This window comes from Netta rufina (assembly GCF_964035555.1).
Source record: "Netta rufina genome assembly, chromosome: 2".
NCBI lineage: Eukaryota > Metazoa > Chordata > Aves > Anseriformes > Anatidae > Netta > Netta rufina.
Window position 1 is genome coordinate 79,339,859 of NC_140124.1, and position 22,792 is coordinate 79,362,650.

The 22,792-nt window shown below is 40.7% G+C and overlaps 1 protein-coding gene across 1 annotated transcript in view; it reads left to right on the forward strand.

Annotated features, from left to right (window-relative positions):
• Nucleotides 1-22,792, forward strand: part of PHLPP1 (PH domain and leucine rich repeat protein phosphatase 1) — a gene marked incomplete at its 5' end in the record, with an annotated part of 129,628 nt that overhangs the window by 60,043 nt on the left and 46,793 nt on the right. The window contains 2 exons of the mRNA XM_084281637.1: nt 10,278-10,474; nt 12,802-12,927. Of these exons, the coding sequence (XP_084137763.1) occupies nt 10,278-10,474; nt 12,802-12,927 (323 nt within the window). The remainder of the gene's footprint in view (nt 1-10,277; nt 10,475-12,801; nt 12,928-22,792) is intronic.

Here is a 22,792-nt window from a genome sequence, read left to right on the forward strand (position 1 = left end):
GGGCATGTGATAAATCTTTCTGCCTCTGTTTCCAAGGGTAGAAAGGCATTGAGAAAAATGTTCCCTTTCATGTTTCTTCCACTCCCCACTGTTTCCTTGTTTTAGTGCTTTAGAAAATCAGCTCTCCTTTCTTTTTTTTTTTTTTTCCTTTCCTCAGAAATGTGCACTGAAGTGCAGGGCTTTTATTTAAGGTGCCTTTTATTGGTCCATATTTTCATACATTTACATAGAAATTTAATGTATGTTGACATAATCCAATCTTTTTTTTTTGTGTAAATTAAAAACAAACACTTGAATTGACAAATTGATTGGGAGAGAATCAACAGGGACAGGTTCTTCATCAAGAAAAACACCTTTTCAGCTCTGAGCAGGCAGAAATCAAGGTTGTGAAGCTTTCTGAGGGTATCTGTTGATCCTGTCTCAGCATTTCCATCATCTAGACTTCTTGCACGATTCTTTGAAGCTGCTCTTGTGGTTAAGTGGAAATGAGGGGCTGGTACAGCCCCTAGTAGGAGCCATCTCTAGCTGTGGATTTGTAGGAGGGAAGGGGGAAATATGCGGCCAGCTAGAGTCCTGCCTTGCTGCAGGTCCTGCTTTTGGCTGAAGGTGTGCTCCATCCCATTTACTGAAATTAAAGCTGCCAACCGAAAAGGCTCTTAAATGTGCTATATTAAAAAAAAAGTTTGTAAAAACATATTACAAAAAAAATGTGTGCATGCACGCACAAATATTGGCTACTGTTATATGGGGAGATGCCAAGGTGTAGATACAAAGTGTGCCAACTAAGTTTACACAGCAAGTTGAGCAGACTGGTTTATAGGATAAAACAATATAGGTTAGAACAAGATCGGTCGATAGGGTCATTGCCCAGCCAGAATTCCTCCTGGTCATAGCATGGGAATCCTGTGTTAGTGAGGCTGAATTTGAAATGTTTAGTTTTTAACACTGACAGATACTCTCTCTGATGAATGTACTTATGCTGTTTTTACTGGGTTTTGTGTGGTTTTTTTTTCTTTCTGTAACTTGAAGTAGTCACTCTTTTAATCTACTTGTTTCATTTTTTTTGATTTATTAGGTAATGCTTGTAGATGTTAACAACTTTAAATCCAGTCTTCTGACCTTCTCTTTGCAGCCCTAAATTTTGAAGGGGCTTTACCAGGCAGCGTGTAACATCTTTAAGTCTTGTTGCATGTCAAAATTGTGATTTTTGTGCTAGACCTAATTGAGCCATGCGAGTAATAGCTTTGTAACACTGTGCAGAATTGTTTTGACATGAGCTGCTTATCAGCTGGGTCCTGTAATAAAACTTACATTTAGATTTTGATCTACACAATAACGCTAGTACAGTAGTCTATTGTAGGAAACGTCATACTTAAAATGTTTTACCTGTATGGGAATGTAGATTACCATATGCTTTTAGATACGTTGTAGAATACCAGATTTGGTTCCTTCTGATGAAAAAGCAAAGAGAAAAATCACTGTACTTACAACCTGAATACATTTAATGCACAAAAATGGTTTAATGATTTTGAGGTGGATGACATTTTTAGTCTACAATACGTTGGCAGAAAGCATTTGTGTTATACGTGAAGTTCATATGAAACATTTCTTGATCTAGTGTGCACAAAGCGTTTGTTCCTCCGAATTTGTTTTGTTTTTTAAACATTTAACTATTGATGCCTTCCAGCCTCAGGACGAGGCAGGTAGGTACAGGATCATGGGGAGTTTTGCTGGTAAAGAGCACAGATTTCTTTCTTTCTGTCATAGTATTAAGGCATACAGATGAACTTCTGCCAGGGGCTGTCATTGTTCCTTCTCAGAGGAGTGTGTGTTCAAGTAGTTATTTTGAGCTTACATTGGTGCACTTCATGTTGAGCATCTAACGCTGATAAAACCTGAAAGCTGCTGTTAACTTCAGTGGAGTCATCCGAGCAATTTTGTTCTTGAATTCCACCAAGACTCCAGCTTTGCCTAAAACAGTTGGTTAGCTCAGAGCTTTTGCCAGTACAGCAATTGCATTAGATGGGATAAATATCCTTTGGGATGCCAGGGATTTTACTGTGCTTGTGGCTTTATTGTGTGTTGGGAGTGTGATAAGTAGAAGTCAATTTTGCATGACTTCACAAAAATAAATGTGCATTTCCAGCTTTCTGTTCAGCTGTGCTTTGTGGTGACTGAGCTGGGGGAGAAAGGGGAAAGAAAGATCAGTTGAGCGATCATTGGGTCCTATCCTGCTGAAGGTGTATGTGCTCTTTTGCAAGTTGTAGCACGACTGGCATATTTGTAAAGCATAACTTTCTCACCCTATCTCTTCAATTTTCACTTCGTTAATTTTAGTGCATATAATGGTAAAATGGTTCAAAGTTGGATTTCCATCTTAGTAAGGGAGAGTGTGAAATGCCACTAAAATATTCTTACGAAATATATTTGAGATGTGATCAGATAATGGCATATGTCTTCTCAATGTTAGACTTACTCTGTTTAAAATTTACTTTTAAGCAAGGAAATTTGGTAGATCTCAGTAAGGAACTTCTTCAGCATCTTCCTTAAGTGAATCTGAAGCTCAAGGTGAGAAAGTTGTTTTAGATGGTACAGGAAGCTTCAAGACTAATACTGTAACTTCTTATAATCCTGTTAAAGTACAAGAGAAAGAAGATGACTTATTTTTTCTCTTGATGATTCCTTTTCCTCGTGATACTGCAATTATTTTTTCCGCAGAGGTGGTTGTTTCCGAAAGGAGTTGATACTGAGTTTTACTGCTGAAGGTTAGGAGCCTCTCCTCTCCTTTAGGAGCTTTCTTCAAACAAATATTTGGGCATAACAGTAGAATTCAACTTGCACACCGCTGTGTTTCTGATGCAGGTGAAAGTGAGGATATCAAGAACACTTATTTTTCTCAAACAGGCAGAACTGGCCTGTCTTCGTGTAACTTGCTTAAATTTCTAAGTGAGGAGTTGCAAGTGCTTTGGGCTGCGAGTTTGAATGTGAAGGACCCATTTTTCAACCAGAGGAGTGCTCTGTAGGAAAAAATGGGAGGAAGAGATAAAGGACGTGTGAGTTTCAAATATGTTTTTGGGGTGTGTTTTTTGGGTTTTGCTTACACATGCTATCCTTAGCTGATCTGAGTTCTCAAAATACATTGGAGCAGCTAGATCTGCAGTTCACTTGTTACGATAACTAACAGTTGGAGCCCAATATTTGGGGCCTGCTGCCTCTAAGCAGTAATCCAGATGAACTTCCACCATGATTGCTTGCTTTGAATTGCAAGCAGCATCCTATTCACTATTGCACCTCCTACTTTATAGCCTGTTGCCTTTATTAAGTTGTCCCAGCACAGAAACTGTGCAAGTTTAACCATGAATCTTAAGTGAGTTCTGCTGATTCACTGTTCTCTTTTGTTTTTTCTTCCAAAGAGTTTGGCTTATGCAATTTGATGTTTAGCTTTTGACACTAGTGCAACCATTTTCCACTGATAAATATGCAACACCTGATAGAAATGCTGTTAAATTTTGCCTGCAGTATCTTTTCAAGTGTTGATGCCGTGTTTTCAGGCCCCTTGTGTGGAGGTGGTGAGTCTTGTAAGAACAAGATGCAGGGAATGATCGAATGAACAAAAATTGAACTCTCGGTGGGGAAAGAAGAGGGATATTTTCTGCATTATGAAATTCATACAAACCTTTCCTCCAGAGAGTGTTTAATTTAAATGGAAGGCAAGATTATTGCTATAAAACTAGTAACTGTTTTATTGCCTCATGTCATAGAGATGATGCCTCTCCTTAAGGATGATTTTCCTGGAAAGTGGGAATATGCTTCACAAAAACTGGAGGCTTGTCTGTCTTCTACTCTGTTTTGTCTCATAGCGAATGTTTCTTTGAAGAAAAAGCTGAGTTAAGGCAGTTCAATAAAATTCAACTGCTGTGTCTTCAGGTGTGACAACTTGAACTGCTAATTTCTAAAAGAAACACAACCACTTCGGAGCTTCCTCCAGCTCCCTACTAATACAAAGAGCAGTAAAATGAGTATAATGAACGGCATCTATGGCAATAGTTACGTGCCCATAAAAACAACACGATGGTGTCCGAGTCTCTGTTCCAAGGAGCAATACAGAATGAGTCAACAGCTGCGTGTTAACTCTTGTAGGAATTCATAAGAGTCTAAGCAGATTGGAGTGCAAAAATGGAAGTCCACCTTTTCGGAATGGTTTGTTATGTAAAATTTTTCTTTATATATTCTTGGTCTGTTATCTTTTCAAAAACATCCTCTGTTGATTGCTGGTAGAGACTACTAGATGAATCCTTGGTCTTAGTTAGATGTAAAACTTGCTAATTTTGTACCTTTGTTCTTAAATTGTGTGTGGTACCTTCAGCAAGGAAAAACACTTCTAATAAGCACATACAACTGTAAGTAGGCTTTCTTCATAAGGTTGAAATGAAAATGACAGCAGTGCAGTAGTTTCGGGATTTTTTTTTACTCATGTTTTTGTGCTTCCTTTGCTCTCCTCCCTTTTTCAGTCCAACTCGCTGCTTTATTTTTACACATCTCGTTGCGTTGGGGCCTTGCCTGAAGTCATCTGTGCTGTGCTTATTTTGACTTCAGAGCAGGGGGAAGGAGCCTTAAATGACTGAAAAGCTTCAAAACCACTGCAAGCTATAGCGTTCTCTGTGCTCAGTGAAAGGTTTTGGGCAAAAGCAGAACTGTGCATCAGGATCTGGTAGTAAGGGCTCGGCACGAGCTCTTCCTGTTCGGGTCTCCCGAAGGTGGATGAAGACACCTGAGGTTTTTCAGTGTGTTAATGGGGGCCAATTTGTGCTTATAGCTCATCAGGATGAGTGCATTGGCTACCTGACCATGATGTTGTGTCTCCCCCATTTCCCATCAGAGGCACGCCTGAGGTGCTGCTGCCGCTAGGGACCAAGGCACCCGCCTGCTCTGATGATTTTTGACAGCTTGGCCAGGAAACAAGCCAGCTTTTCTCTTCAGTCTGACTGCTGGTCTTCAGCTTTTTCCTCATCTCCAGCGTGCACGAGTCCTGATGTTCATAAAGCGTCAGTGTGGGAAGTTATCTTATTTCTGAAACCGCTTGGTGAAAGCCGTAGGTGGGCTTAATTAGATCTCCTCTCTGGCAGCAGCGGCCATGTTGCGGGCCTGGCCCCCGCATGCTGTTCCTCTCCTCTACGCGCTGAGCTGCTCGCCCTGAGCTGTCCCTGCGGCCTCTTGGTCAGAGGGAAACAAGAAATGAAAGCACCCAGGTTTGCTTGAGAAGGGCTTAGGGGCAGCTTATGGCGAGCAGCTGATGCGGTAGGGTTGATACAACGCTGGCCTCGGGCCAAGGGCCCGGCAGTGTCCAGATGAGAGCGACGACCTCTGTCGCTGGCCCATCTGTAGCTGAAAAAGGACATCCCCAGATTAGGTGCTCAGACCAAGTCCTTGGGTCACTCGTGAAATGCCTTGGGCTCGGACATGGTTCCTGTTGAACAACCAGAGGTGCTGCTGTTCATGCCTGAGGGCGGTCCCTCCAGTCACGGCCCCGGTGCTGTTAGCTGTCGTTCTGTCAGGCCAGTATTAGCAATTAAAATAAAACCCGCTGCACAGAAGTGAACGCGTTCCTTATGTCAACACTTCTCCCCGCTCTTATTTTGGTAATGTCTTAAATAGTTCTTTAGAGGCAGACTTTATTGGCTATACTTTTCAAACAGGGTGGAATAATAAGTACTTGCAACTTAATCAGCCGTATAGCTTCAAGAGAGCTTTCTCTTCCAGATACTTATGTCCCATAATGAGCTGGTATTTTATAACTTCTGATGGTAATGTATTCCATATGCCTTCCATTGCTAGGATGAAGAGCTTTACTCCAGCATCCAAAGCAAGTGGGTGTGGGCATTTAGTAGGGTTTGAAGGCTTTGCACTAGGCAGGCGTCCAGTACGTTACGCACCCGTAGCTTCCTCACGCTGCTCGTGGCAAGGACTTGGTGTTGTAAGATCACGGGAGGGCGGCTGGTGTCCCATACGTGCTTCCTGTGAATGACTCGTGGTTCTAGACAGCAGTCCTGCCGTTTCAGTCAAACTCCTTGCTATTTTCTGTCCTTGTTCTAAATACCACTAGCTTCCCTCCAGGACTTTGGACAAACTAAAACCGAGAGGAATTCAACCATGAATGTCAAGATAGCCAAATGAGTGGTCTGTTCATAATTCCTTGAGGCATCTCCTCTAATGCCTTGTGCAGAACAAAAGTCCTGTTGTGGGTGTGCTTAGGAGTTGCTGTAGTCTTGGAGTCCTGACAAGAATGAAAAATAATCTTTTTATGGTTTCTTGCTAAAACACTTGAACTGTTCTGGTTGAGCTTAGCATTTGAAAAACATTTTCTGGTATGCAAGTCTTCTAGATGTTCTGGCATATTTGCCTCCACTCTGATCGAGGCAAGAATAATTATCTTCAAGTTTTTGGCAGGGTTTGAATTTGTGTTTCAAGTCACAAAGGATCATCGTTACCTTTTTTATCTGCACAACTGTCAGCTCCAATGCAATATCACAGGCCGCACTGAAAACTTATCTGCTCCCTCTGGGTATAGTTAAAACTGAAGAAAAATCTGAATATGAACCTCACTATCTTCTGAATCTCAAGTGGGAGGTCTGCGAGACAGATTGAGGAAGGTAATTTCAGAACTGCTGATCCTTTTACTGAAAACAGTATTTTCATCAGCACTGGTAGGTTACTTCAGTAATTGATTTTTGGCGGTGGCACTCCAGTTATGGCATAATTTGTGCTCTTCAGTCCTTTGCCTGAAGGCATTCAGATGAAATTCTGATGGTCCCATCCCTTGTAAATGTTCAAGGAAAAGGTCATTTGTACCAATTGCTGATGCCTTTTCCTTTGATTATTTTCTGGGTTGTAAAATATGTAGGGAATGTTTACTCTTCTTTTTCTTCCTGCTCCCTCAGTGTCAGTGATGCACTCTCATGCGGGAGCTGTGCTGTGGGGCAGCATGAGACTGCCACTGGTTGCTCTCCTTAGTGAAGTGAGGAGCAGTGAGTATTAGGATCACTCTGCATACTTCTCAAGTCACATCTCTCTCCTGTTGTGGCAGTAGCTTCCTAACTTAGTGTCGTTTCAGCTTTGCTTGCCTTTATGGTTTTCTGTCACCAAATTTCTGAGCTCTTTAACACTGCATTCTGTTTAGGGAAGCTTTCGGTAGACAAGGTTGCTTCTTGTCAAACAGCCTTTGCTCTGAATAATATGCAATGCTTTAGTGGGTTTAGGGACCTTTAATTACAATTGAAATAAGTTGTCAGTTTTTGTAGGCTTTTTTTTTTTTCCATGATAAAATATTTTGATACTATAAAATCTCAATTACAACCCTTTAATAGGAAGAAAACTGATATGTGAGCAGGTTGTGTGTTAGGCAACAATGTGATCCAATGTTAAATGTAGACTTAGCAAGTTTTGTAGTGGTATAGAGAAGAATAGGAAGAGAAACCTTTTGCTTTTATAAAGTAAGCTCAATATTTTAGTTTTGTATGTTCTCATCGGGAATCTTTTAGCTTTCATGTAGCAAGGGGCAGTACTTGCTTGGAAAAAGTGCCTTAAATCCTTGCAATTTGAAGTTTTTTTTTGTTTGTTTTGTTTTTAAATAATAATAAAAAAAAATCTGCAGGAATAGCTGAAGAATTTTACCCTGGTAATTTTTCCATCAAATCTGAGGCTTGAGAGAAAGTACAGTTCATACCTAGCATGAAGATTTAAAGTGACAGCTCTGTTCTTGTTTTTCTAGTACACATTTACTAATGATGCTAATTCTTACTGTGACTTGCAATTTATGACCTCTGTGAATTTACCTGAAGTTTGAAGAACTGCCATTTAGAGATTACTGGGTAGTTTTACAGGTCCAGCTGTACCTAACTTCATGGAGCTAGTCCAGGAAAGTGAATTGTTTAGTCTGGTCCGAGGAAGCAGGTCTTTTAGGTTCCTGACTACTTTCCTCTAGCTTTTGTGAAGATTTGCTCATTTTTCTGCACTCGCTGTGAAGTGCGGGTGCCTGGTATGGTATTGCAGCAGTCATTCTGCCAGTACATCATGCAGGGTAACATTAATTCTCTATTGCTTCTGAATGTTTTCACGTTTCATGCCAAGACTCTTGGCTGCAGCGCTGCAGTGGGATCTCACGCTCTTTGTTATCCACCATAATCCCAAAGAACTTCTGAGGGTTGGTATTTTCCAGGACCTAGGTCTGCCCCTATTAAGTGTGAATTACTGTTTCTCCCTAGGTGGGTGAGGTTGCGTTTGGCTGTAATAAAATACACATTGCTAAATGAACTAGTTTAGCTAAATTTATGAGGGAGAATTGTGCTTCGCCATCCTAAAGAGTTTCGTCAGCAACGGGTTGTGCTTTTCCAAGGAAGTTAGGAAGCAGGTAGCCAGAAACAGGCCCTGGGAGATAACCTGGGAGATAGCTGTTTAATATACAACCATAGTTTTTATACATACCAGGCACATTTTACTCCATTACAGAGATTCGATTGTGTGGGTTTTTGTCTGATTGTTTAATCAATGCTTTGTGGTATGAAGTCCATTGTTCTGCACAGACTAGATAAATAATCAGCTACTTCAGCAACCACACTTTTCCTATTCCACATACAGAGTTTGATAGGGCTTCTGTGTTTCATTAAGGCTGAGCTGCTCTATTCCACTCACTCGTGTTCCCTATCAGTCCTGTGGCTGTGTAAGGAATGGGTATTCTCTATTCCTTCTGTTCTGCTGGGCATGAGAGGAGTGTTTATCTGCAGCTTCTGTTGTTGGATATGAATTTGTTTGGCAGTGAAATTCCTGCTTTCTTGGGGCACCTATTTTTGCCAATACCCTGTGAGCGCTGAAGTTTGTCTCTTAGCCTCAAGCAGCAGTAACGTTCCTGCAGATCCAAACTGGCAGGCATTGGTAGCCTCAGTGCTAGTGTTTATTAGAGCAGAGCAAGGCTTGAGGCTAACTATGCCAAGTCTTGGCTCGTTAAACTGGCAGGAAGATTCAGGAAGGCTGCTTTTAAAGATAAGGGCAAGAGTTGGCGCGGGGTACACGAGGGCGAGAGAACTATGGTGGGCAGGCCGCATGGTAGGTGTCGTCCATCTGCACTTGAAGGATTGAGACAAATTGTTGTGAAATACTGGGGTTAGAAAACGGGATCAGCTCCCTGCTTTTCTGGGGACCCAACCAGTTACTAGTTCATTGACTGCTGAAGAAATTTGTTTAAATATTAGTGTAGGAAAATGAATGATTTATCTTGCCTCGTCATGAGGAAGCTACCTGAAGCTATCGTAGCCTTTGCTCCTTCATCCAGGGGAACTCCCTTCCAAAGTTTCCCTAGCACTGGTGTTCATGCAGAAATCTCGACTGGTTTAACTTGAGCATGATTACTTTTTGTCTCTGTTAATATATTTGGATGAATTGGTTCTGGGCTGGGTTGTTCAGGGCTCGTTCCTGTCAGAAGGAAGACGAGAGAGGTGCTTGTCTTTGTGTTGCCCTCGTTAATGACGGTTTCTGTAGAGCAGAATATTATTAATAGATTAGTAGAATCTGAGCCACTTAGAGATGAACAATCGTTTAACAAATTTGGTGTAATTGTTAGTCTCGCTAATAATCGGAGTTATAGTGAATTCATTGTAATACGGGCAGAAGTACTTCGCTGTTTCTCAAGCTCTACTCAGTCTGAAGCAGGGTCTTTGAGAGATTTCATCTGTTCACGTTGTGGCTTACATTGGGTACTGCCTCTGCTCTGGGGTTTGGACCGAACAGGGTGGGTTGGAAAGGGAGCAGGAACTGTATTCTTTGGGCAGCTACTGAAGCTATTCAAATCGCGACCTTAAGGATGGCAGGAAGAGAAATGGAAGTGCAGAGGTGTGAGTGAGCACGCAGTGCTTCCTCCTTTTGCGATTTTGAGCTTTGAACTCGGCAGTAACCATGGTTTCTTACTCTTGAGGGTGAATGATTCCAGGTCCGGGACAGAAGGCTGGTACCACTGATGGGTACTTCTGTGACTATTGTGGATTATTTCACGTACTGCAAGGCAGTCATCTGCTCTGTGGTAGCAACTGCTCATATACTTCTACCCGTGAAAGATACCCGTACTAAAGCTGATACTCCATTACCTGCTTGCACGGTTCTGAACCTGTGTTTCATTTGTCTCAGTGTGACCCATGCCTTAAGAATTTGTTGATAAAGTCTTGGGATGGCTTGAGTGAGAGAGGCAACGGTTTTCTGTGATTAAGTGGATGCTTTTGTTTCCATTTCAGGAAAGCCCCACAGCACTGGCAGCTCCGAACGGATTCAGCTCTCAGGAATGTACAATGTTCGAAAAGGGAAAATACATTTGCCAGTCAACAGATGGACAAGACGTCAAGCTATCCTTTGTGGAACATGCCTAATTGTCTCATCAGTAAAAGAAAGCCAGACTGGGAAGATGCATGTCCTCCCTTTAATTGGTGGAAAAGTAAGATTTGATTTTTACTTTTATTTTATATATTTGCATACTTAATCCCTGCCTGTTTACATGGGGAAGATCACATTTAATTATGATGATTTCTAACCTTCCCAAATCTTGTTTCTGTTAAAGAGATAATCAGAGTATATAAATGACTTTTGATTGCAGTCAGATTCATACTTAATGATTTACAATGTTTGGATTGAAATACTAAGGAAAAGTGAGGGGAAACACATTCAGTTTCCTTTTGTGTTCAGTGTTTTATATTCATAATTAGCATTTTATATGCATAATGGCACACAATCAAAGGATACACACATCTGTATTGTGTATGAAATGTACCATGCCTCTTTATCCAGTTTTTATCCATGCTTTGTTACTCTGTTCTCAAAAGTAAACAGTAAGGGGATGGTCTTACTTTGAATATCAGCTTGGTTTGATATTTTATTTGTTCGGTGGATTGTTCTTGTTTGTGGTGTGTTCTTGTTTTGGGGGGAAGGGGATTGTAAGAGTAGTAGTGGTCTAATGTAAGCTAACAGCAAGAAACATTTCTAATTGCAAAAAGCTGAAACTAGATATTTTTTTTCCTGACAAATTCTGAAACAGAAGAGATTGTGTCAGAATATAAGGCAACTTTTTTTTTTCCACTCGGTGAAATTTTCACTTCAAAAACCATGTGGACATGGTCCTGGGCAACTGGCTCTAGGTGGCCTTGCTTATGCAGGGGTTTTGGACCAAATGGCCTCCAGCGGTCCCTTCCATCCTCAACTGCTCATTGGTCTGTGGAACTTTAATAAGACAGTAAGATTTACACCATTACTATTTCAGCCTAAATAGTGTTTCAGAACACTATTACTGGCTTGATTAGCCAAGGTAATGGGAAGTGAACCATTAGTCTGGGGATGAATTTGCACCTGAAATACTGCTGTTTTACTCTGCATGCTGATAAGTTTGATTCTTAAGAATTATTAGGAGAGGAAAAAGCTTGGTAATATATGCAGACTGGAGTTGATGCATTAATATTCTGTACTAGTAATGTGGAAAGTAGTAATTTCTAGGAGTTTTTTCCTATATGCTTTAATGATTCTTTGACTCTCTACTTTAGCACGTCCAGGATAGACACTTTTCTCTCTTTTAGTAGTAGTGTGAGAACTCTGACGGTGAATTGTATTCCTGATGCAGCACACTTGAGAGGGTCCCTGTTAACTTTCTCCTTAAGAGGAACAAGATTTTATTAAATTAAAAAAAAAAAAAACTATTTTTTTTTAATTGCTTTACTTAGAATTTATAAGTTATTTTTCATAGAAGCGCCTCACATTGACATGAAGACCGTTAAGCTGAAATTTGACAGCAAATTTTAAAAGAAAAGGAGAACCAAGCTGAGAAAAAAATGTACTGAGGGCTTCTGCTGACAAAGCTTGGGTGGAGGATGCTTGGCACAGAATTAAGTGTTTTTTTAAATCATCACTCAAAAAATATTCTTCCTCAACCCCATAAATACACTGCACTTCCTGGTTTGAAAGGCTTTCCAGAATGCAGTGCTGAGACGCTGAGACCATAAGTTGTGTGGGACTGCGCGTGTATGGTATCAGAATGATGTATTCTGGGGTGTTTTTAGCAAGTTGAGAAATGCCAAAGAATTAATTGGGGTGTAAGAGAAGCATTTTGTTAAACCTGTTTTTAATAACGAGTATAAATTGTGCTCCTTTAGGTTGTATTAAAGACAGCCCGAGATGTGTTTCCCTAGGAAACCTTTTATGGTGCTCAGTCTCTTAAAATGTAGTTGTTCCTGGTGTTTTCCTTTGATGGATTCTTTATATCGTGCATGCTGAAGATAGCTACCCAGAAGAAGAAGGTTGTAAATACCTGGGGAAAAAAAATGAAGTTACAAGGAAACAACCCCCAGAGAAACCTTAAATACTGAAAATAGCAGCAACTTACTTTATTTCAATATCACCATCAACCTTCCGTTCAAACTTGAATTGTTGCCAGATTTATCTGACTGCAGCACCTCCAGTTTTTGCATACCTTTTGTTTGTATGACATGAGATTAAGTCATGTGGCTAGGAACTTTTGTCAGACGTGTTCTTATCTTTAGAAGTTTATTCTGGAAAATGGAGATGAGCAAGCTTTTAAGGGTTCTTGTTGTTCTTACATCTTGCTTGTGTAGATTTCATGGATGTCTGGCAGTCAAGACCTAGCTGAGTACTAGAGGGAGTTAGTACAATTCTACTTGAAGAGCTCCTCTTAGACACATTTTATCTTTTCCCTGAGGACATCTGTAGAGAGGTTCTAGATTCTTTTTTTTGCTAACAGTTTTTATGCCTTTATTGTAGGTGGAAGAAGTGAAAAAGCACCAGCACTGTTTAGCATTTAGCTCCTCTGGACCTCAAAGCCAGACCTACTACATTTGTTTTGATAACTTCACTGAATATTTGCGATGGCTTCGACAAGCATCAAAGGTAAGAAGAATATAAGAATATTCATTCCTGAATGGGATGTTGACAGTGTTACTCCCAGTTCTGTTCTCTTTGCCACAACATAGTCCCTCTTCCGGGTTCACATTATTAGGAACTACTGCTGCTGCTGTTAGTAGTGCACAAAGAGGCTCAATTTGGGAGTTCTTGATAACAGACCATAGCGAGGTGATTTTTTTTCATTTATACTGAAGCTTCTGTGTACTGAGGTTGTGTAAGCAAAGTTCTGTGTAAAACTTTCTCCCTTTTGTCATCTTAATCCAGCTGGATGGATGGAGTGAGATCATTAGAACAGAACTGGTGACAAATACAACTGTCAAAATTAGAATTTAAAAGGCTGTGTTGTTAAAACCTAAAATCGTGTCAGATCTTTTTTAATTAGCTCCCTACACAGAACCCAAAGCCTATGTTGCTAGAATTAAGGGGTTGTTTCCTTACTTGGTAAATGTTGCTGAATCACTCTTTAGTTGTATAATTATTTGTTTTTATAAGCAAGCATGTCAGCTATTATAAATTTCAGTTTAGGAAGGGATTAATTAGTAAACTTCATACCATGTTTTGAGCACCTTTTTACTGGAATTTAGGTCCTGCATTATTTCATTTGACTTTTCAGTTCTCCTATATGTTGTTGAAAGGCTGTTTTTGCAGTTACCTGGTTTATCTCTTAATCCCTGCCACTTCTGGATAAATCCTCCCTTAAGTAATTCGTGTATCTTGACCCACTGATTTTTGATTTTTACCACACAAGTTCTTCTGTTGTGTTGTCAGCACTCTGGTGCCTAAACTGTCCATTAGTTTCTACTTGACAGGGCTGTTCATGTTCTTTGCTACGTTAAAGCGACTTGTTTTTATATAGTACTACTCAAAGATATTTATGGCACACTAGAGCTGTTCTGTCTCTTTTAGATCGCAATAATGCATTATCCAGCCTACTGCCACCGGTACAGCTGGGTTGCATGTTTTTTATTTTATTTTTTAAGAGGTTTGGTTATTATGTCAGACTTCCTTTGAGCGATAACTACTGCACCTCCCAACACATGCATCATTTAAAATGTCCTTTGTGTTTTCTCTACTAAGTTTTAAATTCTTCTTAAAGACTCAGTTTTGGCATCCCTACTCGGGTCTGTTAAGGCTCAAGGTAAAAATCCCCAGTGTGTGTTTTATGAGCCACTGAGGTATGGTCTGCCAGATTCTTGAGTTCTTGCAGCTTTGTGGCTCTGCCTGGGAGAGTAGTGTCCTTTCATCTCCAGAGGCTTTGACATTAGATAAATGAAAGGCAAATCTAATGAGTGAGAAAAACAGTGTAAAACAATGAACTTCAGAAGTAGAGATAAATGGCCAGAAAGTCCCTCTGAATTACTGGCAGCATAAGCTTATTCTGTGCCATGCTGTGCTTCTCTCTTTCTCTCTGGTTCACCCAAATGACTAACAGCATTGGGAAGGTAGCCAGCATGAGAACATATCCCCATGCACTCATGAGATCCTCCTGTTTTTCTTATGTAAGAGTAGAAAGGAAATACATAGTTTAAAGTGTCTTTTTAGACCCCCAGAACTGAGGAAACTTGCACTATTTGTTGGTAAGACATGCTGCAAGGAAAAAATGAGGCTTAATTGTCCCCAGCTCACCCCTCCTCCAACCCCAAAAAGTGAGATTGGTGGATTTTGAGACTGTATGTTGCCACTTCAAGTTGCTTTTTTAAATGTTTGGGTTTTCTATCCTTAGACTGAAAGACAGACATGAGCATGATTGTATGCAAGGCAGTTGTGTGGGAAGCACTGTGCTGTAACAGTTTCTAAAGAATAGAAACAGAGAAACTACTAATGCTGCAAAGTAACTCACACTTCTTGCAGCTGATGCTATCTGTCCACGTCTGAATTTTTGGTTTTAAGGTAAATCATTCCTGATTTTCATGTACAAATGAGGAAGGCTCGTTTTCAGTTCTGTAATTGAGGCAAGCTAGAGTTCTCATGCGGGGGGGAAGACATTTATATAAGCTAGTCTGCTTTGAGTGTGGTGAATGGGAAGCTACTGGAGTTCAGCGAAATTGAAATGTTCTTTCTAAGCAAGAAAACACTGTGTAAAGTGTTGTACGTCTAAAGGGCAGTAAACTTGGGAATGGAAATGGGTGCTTCCCCAACTTCCAGTTTCTAGTTGCTTGCTATGGGCTGGGTTACATGATATGGGTTCTTGGTTAGTTGTGGTTCTGTATGCAACGCTTGCACTTCTATGAATCATATCTACGAGCATATTTTAAACATAGTTGATATTTAGTGGCATTTGTCTTGAAACTGGCACTGATGTTAACTTAGTTACGCTCATTGATAGCTTTTTCTGCAGTCTTTCATGCTCCTGATTGACACATGCTGCTGAAAGCTGAGGTTTCTGATACAAGTGTAATTAAAGCTTTGATATGAATTTTAATACAGAAGGCAATAATGGGTAAAATGTTTCATTAAAACTTCTCGATTCAATTTTTAACTATGAAAAAAAGTGTATTTTATATACCTCAAAAGAGTCAGATGATGTTATTTCGACTTTTAAATAACAAGCTTAATCTTAAAAGGAGATTTTGCAAAGAATGCTTGCTCTGCAGTCTTTCTCCCCACAGAATATTGGCAGTGTTGATTTTTTAGGAGTGTTCCAGAATGAGACAATTCTTAACACGTCACTTCTACAATAAATAAATGTATGCTAGAAAAGATCTGAATTTGTGTTTGCAGAGACTTGGGCTTAGTTTAATTAGAAATGAGCATCACTCGTGTATAGTCTGATTCATTCTAACAGTCAAATAAATCTTAGCAAAGATATATCTGATGGATTGCCCCAGTAGATTTTTGGATGGGGCTTATGAATAGGTTTTTTGCTAGGTTCTTATATGAGTACTTGTCTTGAGGTGAACAGAACTCTTGTTTTCAGGACTGACTAAAACTATTGCACAAATAATGACCTAAATATCGAACTTGGTGGCATACTTACTCCAAATAGGTCACTTTTAGATATGCTGATTTATCCTCAAACGGAATATTTTTAAAAGCTGGAGATGTGGCTTGTTCGTTAATATTGATAGTTTTCTGTACCACAGTGCATTTTCTTTCCTTTTAATTTCCAAATACTGGAGTGCTAATTAAGGAAGCTCAAAAGGAAAACAACAGCAACAAATTTGGTCCTTTGTGATCTAATATGTTCATTCTGTTGCCAAATATTGAAAAATGAGCTTATGCAACCGCAGGGGGGAGTGGAGGGGAAGAAAGGGACGTCTTCATGGCTTTAAAGAACTTCTTTTTCTGCATAAAGTTGGCACGATGGTGCTGGAACTCGCACAATTACTTGCAGAGTGATTCTGATCTGCCACTGTTTACTACTTGAATGTAAACTGCAGAAGGACAAAAGAAGAATGTGCATTAACAGTGAAGAATACATGATGAGGGCTTTCCTCATTTGCTACTTCCAAAATTGTTGAAGGTGGGTGATGGAACAAAAGAAAGAATCTACACCCTTATTGTAGTAGAAGAAAGCTTTTTCCTGGGTGAAGTGTAATTGAGTGGTGGAACTTGCTGTCACAAGGCTTGTATTTGTGGTGTGGTGACATGCTCCTGCTGTTGGACACGAAGTTTAAAGTTTTTCAATATGTGAAATTGCTGTGTAAGAGTTGACTACTACATGACTAATGACATGGGTTGTATAGCTAGTGGAAAAAGGATTATCAGTCCTCCACGTTTCAAGGCATACAATTAAAAGGGGACATCAACATCTGTCTCAGAAATATGGTATTGCATAGCTTAAGTGGAGACATAGTACAGGATTTTCTTTTCTTGGAAACAGTGAGCACCACTGTGCACATCGAGATGGGTTAGCTGACCGTGCAGAACTAACCCCACCTCAGCTCTGGGAGACCAGGAAGCGTGTTGACAGCTTCTTGCAACAATTATTTCCTGCTGTAGTGCTCTGCTCGGTGGGGCAAGTAAAGGAGGAGAGATGATGAGAGACGAGGACTAAATAATGCACGACTGCTTCACGTAAGCTGCCTATGTAAGGCCAGATGAAATACAGGTAGATCAAGATGTACAGGCACACGCCACTTTACTGGTCCTTTACTGAGCTCTTCTCAGGCTGAATTGTAAAACAGCTGCTGTAGTGACTGCGTATTTAGTGGAGAATAAGCTGCTGTGTGTGGCTTAGATGCCAGGGCAGATTTGTACCTACACACACACACACAGAGGCTGTTAAAAAAATTATGAATGCCCAAAGCGATCCTTGATTAATAAAGATTCAAATTTATGAGTTTTCTCCTCTGTGCCTTTGTATTTTCCCTTCTCTGTTTCAGTCACCTTTGTCTTCGAGTCTGCAGTGGAAATGTCTGTGCTGTCCCAGATGATCAAAGCCTGCTGTTAAAAAGGATAGAGTAAATGATGATGTCAGTGTACGCGATGTTTAAAAAGTTCTAAGAATAGCAAATTCAAGGGAGAAGGGCACGCTGCCATATTGGTCTCTCTTTTTTCATGTCAGTGCAGAACACGGTGTTCATAAATTCATTTGTGCTGTGAAACGGGCAGAAAGCAAACAAATTACAATTTATCCTATACAAATAAGTAGTGAAGGAGCCCCTGTAGCAGTTGTATCCATCTTTCTTGAACTTGTTGCTGGAACTTATCTGGAATAGTAGTACAGAATGAACTTTTATCATTTTTATCTCTAAAGTTGTCCTGCTCTGACCAGCTGCCTTGCTCATTATTCTAGGTATTTTTTCAGTGCAACAGCTTCATGATAGGAGAGTACATTCTTCAGTGCAAGTCTGAGCTATGCGAAGAAGGCAAAACTGATCTATTACTCCAGTAATATGATTTTATTTCCGCTGAGGAAAAATGGTTTGAGTTCTGACTACATACAATCTTGGTGCTGTAGACAATATTACATAAACGAGAAATTCTATAGACCATAAAGAATAACTCTGAGCCTGGCTGCAATTCTGCAAATGTATTTCCAAAATAGGAGATCAAAATGATTGGCTTGTGAGAGTGTTTTACGGGATTGGTGCTGAGGAAATACAGTGAGCAGCAATTGAGTGCTACTGAGAGATGTACCTTCATCCACCTTTGGGGTAGTGGAAGGTAGTCAGTTGTGGGACTGTTTTTTCCTCCAGTGCAGGGGATTCTGCTCGTTAATTAGTGATGTGTAATAAGCAACATTGGCTTGTGCACATATCTCCATCTTTATTTCAGATACTGCCAGATACTAACAGATGATTTGTTCGTAAAGGTGTGGTCAACCAGCAGAAAGACTGAAGTGTGGATTCCAACTTTAGAGTGGAAAACATACTTTGCAGAGCTTTTTAATACAACATATGGCCTTCAGCCCATACAGACTTGAAGCCAGTAGTCTCATGTTTAAATTAGCCCGAAGTTGTACCTTCTCTGGCTTGCCCACTCTGAATGACCTGTTCCATATGTTCCTGGATACTCTAATGAGCTGTACCATCCTTACAGAATCCATCATTGGAGGGATTTTTATTACCAAACCTCAATTTTCTCTGGAGGTATTAAGGACAGGCATTTCTAACGCTGTTCAGAAACAGCTCTGAATATACGCGTCTAAATATAGATGTGTGTATATATATGGGAAACTCTACAGAGAACTGTTGTATGCAACAAACACTATTTTTGTTACTCCTTTCTGACTTTTTTTTTTTTTAATAACTTTCTCTTGCTCCATGTGTGTGAGTATACCATCATGATCTGGGGTTACTATGTTCACGTGCATGCTGGGGATGGGTTGGAGCTGAGGGATGGGCTAGTCACTGAAAGGGTGGCTGCTGTAGCTGGCTTCTGATGCTAGAAGTGCTTGGAGGCTTGAAAACGGGTCTTTCTACCCCTGTGACCTAAGAGTGAGCATAGCATAATGCCCACATCAGTGACCCAGGCTGGAAATAGCCTTTCATCAAAATCCAAGGCTCTGCAGAAGGCTTGTTTTAAGAACAACTGTCTAAGTAGCATTAGTAACATGTTTGTAACTGTTCATTCAATTTAGGGATTTTTATTCACTTTGAGAGTTTTTTCTCATTTTTTTGCTGTGGGTAGTGGGTTTTGTTGTTTCATTTTGTTGTTCCCTACTTGTAGGAAATGTAATGACTCTGTTTGCAAGAAGGAAACCATTTTTTCCCCTGTAATACCATAAAATGACAATATTGAGATAATGCCTTCTCTAAAAATAGATCCCTAAAAATAAAACCACAGCTTCCTTTTAGCAGTGATTACAGCTACTCTATCATAAACAAACCTCTGGTTTCTGTGTGGAATTTGACTTCCTTTTTTCTGTGTACGTGTGAAATCTTCAATATTTGTGACCTTTTCTCTGCAGTGATATTCTGGGTGTTCTTGCTCTAGGTGGCTTCTGGTCAACTCAAGCCTGAAAGCAGATGACTCCAAAGCAGTGTAACTAGTGACCAAGGTTTTCTCTTAATTTCAGTTCTAGTCAAGCTGCAGCTTCACTTTTTCGTGCTGAAATTCAGAGTCTGTGGTCCTTGTTTTGGACTTGTTGCCTGCCGTTAAGGGTAGCTATTGAAGTTTTGCAGCCACGAGTGAGAATGGAAAACTAGGTTTCGCCCACACATATGGAAATATCATTCAAGTAATGTCATTTGAAGCCTCTAAATCAGAAGAATTGAAGCTGAATTTGTGCAGTTCCTGCATAAATGCAGGGCAGTTTAACCATGGCTTACAGCTGCTAGCAGCTCCACCAGGTGTTGCAATTGCTACCGTTTAAGGTATGTTCATTTCAGGATGATCCCAAATTATTTTCAGTAGCCTCTTGTGGTAGGAGGTGGGAGTGAGCAGGGGAATGTAACTTAGTTCCCTGGAGCTTCATTAAGAGCAAAATGTCTGTGCTGAGCCGATCCCATGAGGCTGGGGGAGGCTGCAGGGACTGGCATCCTGCACAATGCTTCCTTACATACCAGGTGATAACTCAGTTGGTCTTGAAATTGAATGAGCACTGAGAGCCTTTCCAACCAAAGTCTAGCAGGGAGGGGGAAGAAAGGAGAGGCATTACCAGCAAAAACTAATTTTGAGGATGTTTGGTCTCTTTGGGTGGCTTATGTAGCTTGGAGAGAAGGAGGAAGGTCTCCGCAGAGAAGAGGGAATGAGTGCTGCAGACGAGTTTTAGGCCCCGGGCCAGATAGAGCTATATTCTTTGTTTGTATTACAAAATACTAGGGTCAGAAGGCCTTGAAAAATTGCCATGAAACAATGGCACGAGAACAGTTTATCTTATTGTGGAATTAATCCATATGATAGCGTTTGCAGCTATGTAGGAGAACCTACGTCAGAAAATGGCGGCCTAGCATAATGGCACGCTTAAACAAAACCCAACAGCAAACCACCAAAGGCAAACAAAAAAGCCCTGTCCTTGTGGGACAGGGGAGATGCAGGCAAGTGAAGATCTGTGGTAAGTGCTGACGGTCCCACTGGCAAGTCTAAAATCTGAAGCAAACAGTGGAAGAAAACCTTTGCTGGAGAGCTGCTCGTTGCAAAGCCTGCTTACTGTCTGTACAGCTGTTTGTACAGCTAAAACTTTAATCTAGCACAAGTTATGTGGAGAAAAGGAGGTATTTCTCAGTTTTTGAGAGAATGACCTGTTTGTTGTTTTTTTCAACATTTCTGATGAGTAACAGATTGCTTTGAGACAAGCTGTTTTAAGGACGTTAATAGTCCTTGCTCCATGCTCCACCAAATGGAGATTCACATGCCTGAATTATAAGAAGCTTAATGCTACAGCTAATTACTGTCCCTTAACTGCAAGTTGCATCTTAAGCCTTGTCCTTGCAGGGGTCTTATTGGCGTGAACATCTTGGGGTGACTTACCACCAAGGCAGCGGTGTCGATATTGCTGCCTGTGCAGCATTAGGGTCTCTCGAAGAAGAGCAGTTTTCCTCGTGAGGGAGCAAAAAACTACTCCTGCTCTGGAATAAATGACTTCAGACGCTTCCAAACATACTGAAACGACAGGTGGCTAATGCCATCTTTCTAACAAATTCTCACTTTAAGATTTTGATACTTAACCAGGGTCATTGACTTCCACATCTAAGATTTTTATTTTTTTTCTGGGCCTGTATCCTGCAGGATAAAGGAATGCAGCTTCTGCTTCCACACACACTCAGGCTTGTTACTACTGCCTTCATTTGAGTTCCTGCGGCTGTGTGTAACATCCAAAATCAAAGCAAGCTGTTTCTGCATGCTGCCTGCATCTTTATTTAGAGGTAGGGAGAGGAGAGCAGGGATGAGCAGAGCAACGTTTGTGTCCCCGAGTCTGATCAGCATGAGGAGTTCAGAGATTTCGGGCTGTAGATCTCGGGAAGCAGCTACTGCTCTTAGCCATGCCATCGCCTGTTGGCCCTGTGAATGACTGAGGGGTTCTCAGGCTTCTGCTGAGCTCCGTTTTCTCTTTCCAAGTCCCTTAGCTTGAGTCGATACGCATCTAGTTTGATGTCTGAAAGAAAACAGAAAGGAGAGGGCAAGAGAAGCTGTGATCTTCTCACCCTTTGGACTGCCTCGATTTTCAAAGTAGTCTTTTAAAAATGGAAGTATAAGGCCTGGAAGCAACAGGAAACCTTTTTATTCTCCCCCCCTTCCTTGTTAAGGTTTTTGGCATTAGTTTGTTCACCAGTCTGCGTGCTCCCTTGGCTCTTGAGGGTGCAGCAGGGCACGGATCTGTTCCCTCGCTGTGCAGTCGGACCCGTGGGGCTGTGGCACTTGAGCAGGGAGTAGGATTAAGATTGGAAGCAAGGTCGGTTTTGAGGAGAACTTGTGTGCTCTAAGTGGCTAGTTTAGACATTTCAAGTGCACGTACCACTGTTTAGTTAAGCCTTGTGCATGTGTTGGTGGGATGTGACACTTATCAAGCTGTTTAAAAACAAATCCTGGAGGAGAAGAATTATACTGCTTCTGTATTAGCATGTCTATAGCAGGTGTAATTTAACATCATCAGCTCAGTTCAAACAGACTGAGAATTTGGCTGCCTTTACAGTGTGGGCTGTTTAGTTATTTTAATTGTCTTCTGCTGAAGTCCTAAATAGTAATTTCTTATCTGAATAGAGCTGTAGGGAATGGGCTGAGGGTAAACAGGAAAAAGACATAATTACATCGGTTTAAATTCGCACCACAGGTCACACCAGAAAGATGGGCTTGTGTAAACAAGGCTTGTGTTTGTCCATACAGCTGGGTTCAGCTGCAGCCATTGCTGACATCCATTGTCAGCGACAGATCATTTTTGTAATAAAGCCAAGGCTTTAGAACAAAGGCTGTAATAAGACGTGTTGCGTAGCTCAGTGACAGAGGTAGTATTGTTCTGTTGAACAAAGCAAAGCAGTTTTTTAGCCCTGTGTAGCCAGAAGAAATGAGAAAATTGGTTAATACAAATATTTTTCTGTGTTTTTATTGCCAGCTGCTAAAGAGTCACAGCAAACCTATGCTACATTTTCATCAATTCTAAAATAGCTCACATTTTTAAAAATAAATACCTTGATGAAACCTTTTTCCTTTAAGATACTGTTGGCATGCATGAATTGTTGTTCGTACTTGGAAGCACCATTGTGACACAAATAAGGTGGTTAAAAATTAGGTTTTGTACCTGGGAGGCTCCCAGTTCTTATCCACTTGTGCAGACCTCAGATGGGCAGCAGCAGGACACGTGCAGGGGGCAGAGTTCTCCAGCAGCATTGCTTGCAGTGGTGTTTGCAGAATAAAGCTGCACCTCAGCGCTGCTGGAGAACACGTACAATCGTGACAAGAGATTTTTGTGATAGCTGCAGTGTGTAGATACTTGTCATACAGGTACTATAGGTTTATACCACTTATT